At 34.4% G+C, this 11,783-nt stretch overlaps 1 protein-coding gene across 1 annotated transcript; it reads left to right on the top strand.

Annotated features, from left to right (window-relative positions):
• The first annotated feature begins 9,052 nt into the window (after nt 1-9,052).
• Nucleotides 9,053-11,014, top strand: LOC142632186 (cytochrome P450 736A117-like). Its single transcript, XM_075806600.1, has 2 exons — nt 9,053-10,019; nt 10,238-11,014. The coding sequence occupies exons 1-2, from the start codon at nt 9,072-9,074 to the stop codon at nt 10,847-10,849; spliced, it is 1,560 nt and encodes a 519-aa protein (XP_075662715.1). The 5' UTR covers nt 9,053-9,071; the 3' UTR covers nt 10,850-11,014.
• Nucleotides 11,015-11,783: the final 769 nt, after the last annotated feature.

The raw sequence follows: 11,783 nt of genomic DNA, 5'->3' as shown, positions 1-11,783 counted from the left end.
GAGCCCTTTTCCTTCCACACTTTGGAGGAACCTTTCTTTTGAGCAAAACCATAAACTGGCGGTAAGGGGGAAGAATTGAAACCATTCAAGTTCGTAAGGAACATGAGGGCTTTAAGGAGATTTCCAAGAGGAGCAAGAGAGGATGAAAGCTGATTCTGGTTTCCCGACGAAATCATGATGTTGCTCTGTTGAGTGGCTAACCACTTATAGCAATTTGGTCGAGTATATCCAACTGCACCACAGTGATGACAGAGATGCTGCTTCTTCTCTTTAGACTTTTGAGTATTACTCTTCTTAGCCCTAGGATTTTTGGTTTCTTTCTTAGTAAGCTTAGGGGGTGCTCCTAAGATAGATTTAGCCTTGTCTATGTTCTCACTAGCTATCACATTTTTAGCATCATTATTCTCATAATCAATATTGTTAGCAGGAGAAACAAAAACAATAATACTAGAAGAAGCAATATTAGGAGAAGAAAAATCATACCCTAAATCGGTTCGATCGGAGGCAGATTTTTGCATGCTAAGCATCTCATCAAGTTTTTCACTTGAGGTCCTCTCCAACTAAGCTTTCACTTGGAACAGTTCTACCTCAAGCTTCTTGGTCTTCTCAACCAAGAAATTGTTCTCAAACCTCAATGCTTCAATAGTCTGATTTGCTTCATCAAACTTTGTGAAGAATTGTTCACGTCCTAGCTCCACATCACTGAGCTTCTTGGTGGCCAACCTATACAGCTTCTCATGTTTCTTTGAGACCTTGTACAACTTTGCATAAGCTGTGTGGATGTCATCTTGCTCATCCATCTTCTCAAATTTTGACTCCACCAAGTTTTCTTCTTCATCGACATCTTCTACAATCCCTTCAGTAGAATTGACAGTGGCGATAAAGGCATTCAGGATTCCGTCATTCTCATTTTCGGAATCATCCTCAAGTTCAGTTTCACTCAAGGTAGCAGCAAGTGCCTTACTTTTCCCAATAGACTTGAGATAAGTTAGGCACTTTTGTTTCATGTGACCAAATCCCTGACACCCGAAACACTTGGGCCCTGAAGGAATAGTATATTGACCACCATCCCTAGCATCCTTCTTCCCTTTGTCTTGGCTCTTAGACCGAGAAGAGCTTGATTGCCTACGGTCCTTGTCGAAGCCCTTTGCATTGGCATTTTTCATGAACTTCTTGAATTGCCGAGTAATGTAGGACTTCATTCTATAATCTTCATCGTCAGAAGACTCATCCATGTCACTGCTCTTGGCCTTCAATGCGATACTCTTGCCCTTGCTTGACTTCCCGATCCTAGACAAACTCAACTCATAGGTTTGCAGATTTCCAACGAGCTCTGTCAAAGGAATCTTGTCAATATCCTTTGATTCCTCAATGACAGTGATCTTAGCATGGAATCTATCGGGCAGAGATCTAAGCACCTTTCTCACAATCTTGGGTTCGGGAATGGTTTCCCCAAGATTGAAAGCTGAGTTCACTATGTCCTTGAGCCTGGCATAGAACTCATCAAATGACTCATCCTCCTCTATCTTGATTTCTTCAAAGCTAGTAGTGAGCCTTTGAAACTTCGAATCCTTGACAGCCTTGGTTCCTTCATAGGTTATTTGGAGAATGGTCAATGCCTCCTTTGCAATTTCAGTGGAGGAGATCTTCTTGAACTCCTCATTTGTAATCGCACTAAACAAAGCATTCAATGCTCTGCTGTTGAAATTAGCCGCCTTGATCTTTGCATCATCCCAGTCGGCCGGCGCTTCCTTCTGCTTGGTCTAGCCTATCTCTATAGCTTACCACACCTTCTCATCTAAGGACTGCAAGAAAGCTCTCATGCATATTTTTCAGTATGCATAGTTAGTTCCATCAAATAAAGAGGTACAATAAGAGACTGTCCTCTATCCATGACAAACAGGGGTCAGTGGATCTCACGGCAAAGATTTAACCCTAATCAGAGTGTGCCTGCTTCGATACCACTTGATAGGCCAAAAATGTATTGACCCATTGTGATGAATTAACCAATTAATTAGTCAAGTGAATTAATTAGGTTCAATTACATGCAATGAGTGTGGCAGCACAAACAAATCAGCAAATAACTAAATATCCAGCAGAATTTGAATGACATGGTGATTTGTTTACGAATGGGGAATATCTACATGGCAAAAACCCCACCGGGTGATTTTAAGATCACTACTCCCGAGAATCCACTATTATCAAAACAAGCGGTTACAAGTAAAGGAATCCCAGTACCTTATACCAACCTACAGTTGAACCCTTACCCCAATACCCAATTGGACTTTTTCTGTAGTGACAATCTCTCCTTGTATTGCACGGCTCCTAGTACGTGACTAACCAATAGATGCACAAATCCTAGTATATGACTTGATCACCAACTTGAGAAGGATATTGGCTGCAAAGTTCTTCTATTCTTCAACCGATGAAGATCACAAATTTGATTGGTTACAAAACCCTACAGTGTATAAACATAGCAGCTTCTTCAAGAACTAGGGAAAACTAGGTTTCCTGGTCACACTTGAGGAATTATGCTCTTGTGCAATTATGCTCTTGGCTATGCAACCTGATACGGTTTTAGGGTTATGAGAAAAGAAAGCCCAAACACATACTCATGGATTGTATGAAAAACAGTCCTGAAAAACTGAGTTTCATAAACCTCGATAGATAGCCATTTATCGAGCTAGCTGTTGAGTCACGGGCTTTAGCAGCTTTTAAACCTCGATAGATACTAGCTGTCGAGCTTTAAAATTCAACACTTTCTCACTTGATTCTTGGACAGACTTGTATAGTTTTAACACTTGAACTTGAAACCTTATTTCTTGACGTATTAAACACATCCTAGATTTATCCAAATACAAGTAAAGTGCGTTTTGTCAAATGATTAGTCAATACATAAAATGTTGACATATGTTCCTAACATCCAATCACATATGTCCTAACAAGTTTAAAGGGAAAGAAAAAATTAAGGTAATATAGGTAGTGGTCTCATGTTGGCCACGTCATTATTAAGATATATGTAATGAGCATATTTAGCTAACACATATAAACTTATAAATGAGTCTATACTTGAATTGTTATGTATCAAGCGTAATAGCTTATGAGCTTGTTTATGAACAAATTTTTTTACTTGGGCTCGTCTTGTTTATTAAACGAGCTTAAAACTAAGGCTCAAGTTTAGCTTATTTATAAACAAACAAATATAAACAAGCTTTTTTTCGAGCTGAGCCCGAGTTATTCATGATCGGCTTAGTTCATTTACATCCCTGAGAGAGAGTGAGAGAGAGAGAGAGAGGGTTGGTACATAATGATGAGCCTCAGAGTGAGTAATTAGGGTGCAAGCTGAGTTGGTGAAGGATTTCGACGATTGAGAGCTTTGGTGGTAAGGTTTTTTTGTTGTTGTTGTTGTTGTTGTTGTTGTTCGGAAGAGTAGGGGTCCATTTGTCCAAGCATGAAAATTGTGTTCATCAACAAAAAATTGTGTTCAAGTATGAAAATTGTGTTCATCAACAAAAAAAATGGTGGGAATTAAAAGACAGTAATGGTGATTTGTCCAAGCATGAAAATTGTGTTCATCAACAAAAAAAACAAAAGACATGAAAATTTTGTCAAGCGTATTGTAATCATGAAGATGACTTGGCGTTTGTGAGTTGCCGTGTGGGTTTAGGAAACTGTGACATTTGCACCGAGAAAGTATGAAGTATGAATACATCTTCAATCCAAATAACGTACGTAGTATTCATGCTAGCCAAATTAGGCAAAAAGACAAAAAGGTCAAGATGTGATCCATCACATCAAATTGAATTATTGAACTCTATAAGAACTTAATGATTGTATCTGATTTATATTCCTGGCTTTCTGTAAGTATATCTCTTGGCCATGGAAAGTGTTAATCTAGCTAGCTACACTTTCCTGACGTTGAATTTTTTGCTCTTTGTAGTTGTAGATAGTCATAGACGTGAGCAATTTTGCTTCATTACGATTCTTGATTGTATTGAGGAACATAATGATATTATATTCATTTGTTTTGTTCCCCTTGAAATTGATTTTTGGAAAATATTCTCCCTAATTTTAAGTATTTGGTTTGATTGAAATGCTGGTTAGCGTAAGGATGTTGCATAAAATATTTCCAGTCCAAATTTTTGACGCCTCTTCACTCACTCGAAGAGCACAGGAGAGCATAACATGAGTTGGTATCCATGTAGTGAATTTCACAATCATGAGCACCCGTAGCTATTCATTGGACAATGAAGGCCATGCCCTCGGGTCTGTGTATGAACTCCCATTCCTATGTATATATATGTATGTGAAATTCTGGTATCTGGCCCAAGAAATTTCTTCTTGCCCCCCAAGCATAATCTACGACACACCGCCACCATATGTGTAATTTCATTTTTTTTTTAAGGCTAAATAGCACATTGCAGTACTTCGGCATCAGTACTGATATTTCGCAGATGTGCATAACAGAGAGAGAGAGCTAAAACTTGAAACTAGGACTCAGCTGACAAAAAATTGAAAGAAAGTGATCATGGGTTTAGTGGAGGGATGTGGGGTTAGGCGGGGTTGGCAGGACTTAGGAGAGTTTGACATTTATCATTATCATTAAATGTTAAAGTGTTTTGCACCCCTAAAAAAAATGGCACCATAAATCAAGTGCAAACTAATAGCTGACCAATAAAAAATATTGCAAACTAATATCTAAAGGATTTAAAAAATAATAATAATAAAAAAGAAGAATTAGGACAATCATATATAAATATTAGACATTTACATTACGTATTTCAAATTTCAAATATATAAATATAAATATCCAAATATAATATAATACCTAAATGGTATAAAATTATATAAGATAAATATAAATCTAATAGAACTTAATTTTAAAAATTTTCAAGTTACATTATGTTAAATTTAGCACTTTGCTTATATAAATATTCTCTCTTTTGGTAATTTACACCTCAAATAGCAATTTTAAAAAGTGTTATCAAATGATTTAGTTTTTTTTTTTTAAATGTTTGGTTCCAATCATCAATAAAAAGATGATATGTGTTTTGTCATGTGCTATACATAGGACATACTTGGTTGGCTGAGTTAAGTGAAACATCTATGTTGCACATAACAAGAATAAATATCATCTCACATTAATGGTTGGAGCCAAACTTTGTCATTTTCAAAAAGCTCATTTTCATTAAGCGAATATTAATGCTTGATTTCAAAAAGGGTTTGCCGAACTCACCCTTAAACTTGGTGGTATACTTAACAATTATAAAGTAAATATGACACATCCACGAGGCCACAACACGCTACTCAATGGAATTATATTTTATAGAAATGCTATCTCCATAATATTTTCACATCAATTTCATATTAAATTTTAGGTGACAGACGATACTACCTATTACCAATTATAATTTAAACCCAACATTGAAATTATGTTTTTGCCACCAATAACAGCATAACACCTAAGAATTGTTGTGAATACATTTAGATTAAAAAGAATGTTGAATTCCATTTTGATAAATAACTAAATTGCAATATATTAAGAAATGAATATTTTATATATTTTTTTTCATTTGTTGATGCTTTGTTAAATTAAATGAATGCTAATTTGGATTGTAATGAAACAAAATTGGTTCATAATTCAGCCCCCCTCAATTGAAGTTTTGTCTCCATCCCTAGTTGTCAGTCCACTGGCCACTAGTTCCACCACCCCCAAATGCAACCTCTCTCTCTCTCTCTCTCTCTCTCTCTCTCTCTCTCTCTCTCTCTCTCTCTCATTTTTTTTGTTTATTAACATAATTTCTTAAATTATTTTTTGGATTTTTTTGAGTTGGAATGTAAAGATTTTTTATTAAGTATTTGTTTGGAGCTAAAAAGATATGGGAAAGTAAAAAATATGTTTTCTGGGACATTTTCAAGAACGCAACTAAATACTTGAAACTATTTGTAGGTTAAAAATATTTAGACTAAAATGACACAAAATTTTATATTAAAAACTTAATTTACTTCTACAAAAACAGAATCATCTATGTAGGGAAATTATCATGTATGAACATAACATGCAGGCCTTGATGAAATCCCTAATGATTTTAGTCTAGTGACATGCTAATAACATGTAAATGAAATTTATTAGTGTCCTCCGTCAATGAATTTTACTCAAGGTACTAAGAACTTTCAAATATGCAATTTATGTATGCTTGTGCATATTCTTTTCTAAGTATTTACTTGCAAGAGAAATAAATTAATAATAAAGTGATTGTTAAATAAAGAGATAGAGAAGCAAGGAATAAAAAGCCTAAAATAATAATAATAATAAGAAGAAGAAGAAGAAGGGATTCAAGGGAGTTAGCAGCAACTGACTACAGGGTTATATTAATTTGTTGCATTTTGAAAGTCTAAAACTTAAATGGTTACTTTTGAAACTTCATGTTTTGATTTTTTACCATTCCTCGAGTGTAGGATTTTAAGTGAAAATTTTTTCTCTAAACTTTTTTTAGTGAGTACAAAAAAGTGTGATAATGTAAAGAAGATTATTACAGTTAATTGTATTTTATCTCCTAAACTACCGCGTCAATCTAAATCTCCCCCTAATCTATTAAAGTGAGTAATATTCCTCTTGATTGATTGGTAATATACAATTTTCTCCATTTCATTGAATTCAAAAATTTATATGATTTGTTTTTCCTGAAAATTGTAGTTGTTCACATGAAAATGTTAATTAAACCTCTCATAATATAAACACAAAATCTCAAGTTTGAAAATCAAACAATTGAATATGTTTCACAAATGTATTTTTGTATTGATGAATTTCTAGGTACAATTCTCTATATTTAGATTTTAATACAGTAGAATAATCATTTGATTCGATTTCTTTGGAAAAGTCTTCAATTCAAGTATTACGTCAATGTAGTCTTGACTTGAACACAAGATGCCCTCCACTTGGATTGGAAATTGGATTAAAAGGTCTTTGGAATGAAATTGCAATGAATCTTTGGTTGTGTGTTTGTTAGGGATTTCATGTTCTTTGCATTCTTTGTGTATTCTTTGAATGTTCTTCGCCTTTGAAGATTTATAGTGAAATTTCCTCACAGCTTTAGAGCTTAAATCTGATGAAGCTTTGGTTGATTAGATTTCTTGAAGTTTCTAGAGGTTTTGAAACTTGATTCCAATAAAACTCTGAGACTTGGAATTAATGATAATTTGGATGAATGTTTTTCAAATGTTCTTTGTCATAGAAGATTTGTACTGGAAGTTTTTCGGTACTTTGGAAGCTTGAATCCGTAAAGCTCAACTAATTTGTAGTCTCTTGGAGTTTCTTGAGGCTTTCGAATTTAATTTCAGTAAACTTTGAGATCTAGGGTGATGACTTGAATGATTTTACTTCGAATGTTCTTCGTAATCGAATGTTGAAGTTCTTAAAGGCTTTAGAGCTTGGGGTCTACTTGGTTAGGCGTTTTGGGAGATTAAAAAAGTGTTTTTTAAAACCCAAAACCCTGTTTTGCATCCACAACTTCTCATAGTTTTTTATAAATGCTCATTTAAAAATCAAAATACAATTTTCCAACAACTTATACAAATGCACCCTTGATTTCAATAGAGTTTTGAGAATTCTGAATGTCTAAATGTGTTCCATAAGACTGAGGAGGTATGATGATACATGATTGATTATGAGTGGTGACATGCGTCATAATTTAAATAGAGGGACTTTATGTCTTGTTTTCTAAGAGATACATGACATTATTTAATTAGCTAAAGTATTTCTAATACATGGTAGTATTTAATTTGACTGTTTGAATCATTTTAAATTAAAATATCTACACGTGTCGGTGTGCGATTGTTTTTTAGGTATTCTTTTGTACTTCTATTAAGTGATACTTGAAATATTTTCATTGGTCTTTGAATAATTGAAAAAATAGATATTAGCAAAATTAAAATCCAATCCCTTAAAAATTACTTTTACATATTAAAAAGTAATGACAATTAAATAAGTTTAATTTCAAATAAAAAATATTTTCAGTAATATTCGAACTTGAAAAAGGTCAAATAAATATGAGTCATTTCAATGGCCTATCATCAACTTGTTTATAAAGTGCTCTTCTATAAAAATAAACGTTGTTTGTAAAGTAGTTGTACTTTTAGTTCATGATTTGATCACAAAACTAAAATCATGATTCCATCCTTAATTTAAATGAAATTTTAAAGATGTCAATCAATATGTTTATAGATATATTTGAAGGGGGAAAAAGCTGCTCCACAATCCACACTACTCACACTGCGTTTTATAGCTGAAAACGTAACTTGAACTCTCAATTTTGAATTTGAAAATGGGACTTGAAGGATAGTGTTTGTTGCACAGAGTGCCCTAGCAATAAATAGTTTTGATTTATGAATAGTCCCATTGATGTCTATAAAAATTTGTGAGGTTGCATCAACGACGCTAAGGCAAAACCCTATCATATGGTTTATCTCTTCATATGTATTTCAGGTAGCAATTTTAATAAACTCTCTCTTGCAGTGGGAAGTATTCCATTGTCTGTGAAATCAAGCATCAGAATGAAGCAATTTATCAAAAAGAAAAAAAGATACCGAATGAAGCAAAACTTCTCACGTCTATCTGCAGCTCCAGAGGGCAAAAGATTCAACGTATAGAATGGCTGGATTAACAGTGTATAACTACATAAGAAAAACAACATTCGTGGCAAAAAAATGTACTTAATTTCTAGTAGAGTTCAATTTGAGATGGATCTCATCTTGATCTGATGGTTTAATTTAAACGCTTCTTATCCTTATTGTTGGGACAAATGTCATAGTTGGAGTTGCCTAAGCCCACACGACAACTCACAAACACAAAGTCATCTTCATTACAGTAATTAATATCATTTGCACGTTTATTTTTACATGAACATGATTTTCATATTTGGATAAAGCACTATTTGCTGACTTTGATTCACATTCAAGTTCTCACTACGTAAGCTTGAGGCGATAGGGCAGTGTACACATCCAATATAAAAAGAGGACATTAATACCGAGGGAATCGCAAGAACTTAAACATATAGAAAAGAGAGAAGAAAATGTCACACTTCCTTCAATTTCTAGGGCCAAATGTTACATCCTCCTTGCTGCACCCCATTGTTTTAGCAATCTTGGCCTTTATCTTCATTCTCCTATTCAAATGGTCCTCCACACTTCCAAACAACAACAAAAATTCACCACCTTCAGCACCAAAGCTCCCAATCATTGGAAACTTTCACCAACTCGGCTTGTACCCTCACCACTCACTCCGAGACTTAGCTCAACTCTATGGCCCCCTAATGCTACTAAAGTTAGGCAATGTACCAACCCTTGTTGTCTCATCCGCCGACGCTGCCCGAGAGATCATGACGACCAATGATGTCATCTTTGCAAATCGGCCAAAAACAAGAATGTTTGGGAAACTAACGTACAATTTCAAAGATGTGGCATTAGCACCTTACGGAGAGTACTGGAGGCAAACGAAAAGCATACTTGTGCTACATCTTTTGAGTAATAAAAGGGTTCAGTCTTTTCGTGCTGTGAGAGAGGAGGAAATTTCTCTACTAATTGAGAAAATCAAACAGTCTTGTTCTTCTTCAAGTGTGAATTTAAGCGAAATGTTTGCAAAGCTTACTAATGATATAATATGTAGGGTTGCCTTGGGAAGGAAGTATGGTGAAGGGGAAGGAGGAAGGAAGTTTAAGGAGCTTATAGGGGAGATGATGGAGTTGTTGGGTGTTAATAATATGGGGGATTATATACCATGGCTTGCATGGGTGAACCGTATCAATGGCTTGGATGCTAAAGCAGAAAGGGTAGCTAAACAGTTTGATGATTTTTTGGAAGGAGTAATTGAAGAGCACATCAATCGTAAAAAGAAAGGGAGTGAGGACCATAGTCTAGAAAATGAAGACCAAAAGGACTTTGTGGATGTATTGCTTTGGGTTCAGAAGGAAAACATGATCGGTTCCCCTATTGATAGAGTATGCATTAAGGCCCTAATCCTGGTAAGCATCTCTCTCTCTCTCTCTCTCTCTCTCTCTCTCTATATATATATATATATATTTGGGTTTATCAAGTTAAATGTCAAAAAAAGAAAAAAGAAAAGAAGATAGCCTTGACTACAAAAGGCTTAATTTGTTTTGTTCAAGTAGCATATGATATTTTACACTCTTTCTCATGCATATTGAAAACTTTATTCAATATTAACCATATGTTATTATAGGATGCATTTAATGCTGGCACTGACACTACGTACTCAGTGTTAGAGTGGGCAATGACGGAGCTTTTAAGACATCCCAAAATGATGAAAAAGATGCAAGATGAAGTGAGAGCGATCACTAGCAATAAAAAAGACATAACATTGGATGATTTGGATGAAATTCATTACTTAAATGCAGTAATCAAAGAGACTCTTCGCTTGCATCCTATTCTTCCACTGTTAATTCCTCGAGAATCAAGTACAGAGGCCAAAATACAAGGTTATGATATTGCAGCAGGAACTCAAGTTTTTATCAATGTGTGGGCAATTGGAAGAGACCCTGGGTTATGGGACAATCCAGAGGAATTTTATCCAGAAAGGTTCTTGAATTCTTCTATAGACTTTAAAGGACATGATTTCCAATTGATCCCATTTGGAGCTGGTAGGAGGAGTTGCCCTGGAATTTCCTTTGCCATAACCAACATTAAGTTTGTTTTGGCAAAGTTTGTGAAATACTTTGATTGGACATTGCCTAATGGGGCAAGAGGAGACGATTTGGACATGACTGAATCTATTGGTATAGCCATTCATAAAAAATTTCCTCTTATTGCAGTTGCAACTCCATATGTTGCCTAGTATATATAGGCTATACATTGAGCATTTGAATAATCCTATGTATTTGAATAATCCTCTAAGTTCAACTTATATAGCAACAATGTATGATTGTTCAGTTTGAAGTTCTCTTTTCTCTCATTTCATTTTGATTGTTGAGAATAGAACGTTAATATAAATAAAAGAGTAATGTGGTTTATTAAGTATTAACAAGGAACATCATAATATTATATGCATTTGTTTCACCTGAAATTATTTTCCAAAAAATATTTTTCCCAATTGCAAGTATTTAAGTTTGATTGAAATTACTAGTTAAACCTAAAAATATTTTTAGGTTGACAGCAAAATGTGGGATATTTAGGCATAAAATATTTTACACCCCTATTTTTAGTACAATATTTTCATACCTCACTCATTCACTTGAAGAGCACAAGGGAGTGTAATATGATTTGGTATCCTTGTAGTGATTTTCAGAATTGCACCGCCACTATCCACCAACCACCACCCCAAACGCAGCTATAATCATCTCTCTCTCTCTCTCATTCATTGCAGATCTCAATTCACTATCCCCCAAATCAACTGTTGTTTCACAACCACCCCCAACCCCAACCCCCAAATCTCAACCTCTATTTTAGGACCACTATTACACCAAACAGATTGGTGTTTCATGACCATCACTATCCTCTCTCTCTCTCTCGATTTCTATCTGTTACTTTGTTTTTGATGTCTCTCTTCACTTCCTTTTTTTTTTTTTTTTTAAAGAAAATTAACTTAACTTTTTTTATACTAATTTTTGGATTTTTTTTTTTTTGGAATGTAAAGATTTTTGTTTATATTATATTATGTATTTGTTTGAGGGCTGATAAAATATGAACAAGTAGATAATATGTTAATATATCGCATAAAAATACTGTACAATTAGAAAATATTTTCAAATAAAACAAACGTAAACAAAGTG

This window comes from Castanea sativa, chromosome 4, assembly GCF_040712315.1.
Source record: "Castanea sativa cultivar Marrone di Chiusa Pesio chromosome 4, ASM4071231v1".
Classification (NCBI taxonomy): domain Eukaryota; kingdom Viridiplantae; phylum Streptophyta; class Magnoliopsida; order Fagales; family Fagaceae; genus Castanea; species Castanea sativa.
Note: the sequence above shows the minus strand (reverse complement) of the source record. Positions and strands in the feature narration are given on the sequence as shown.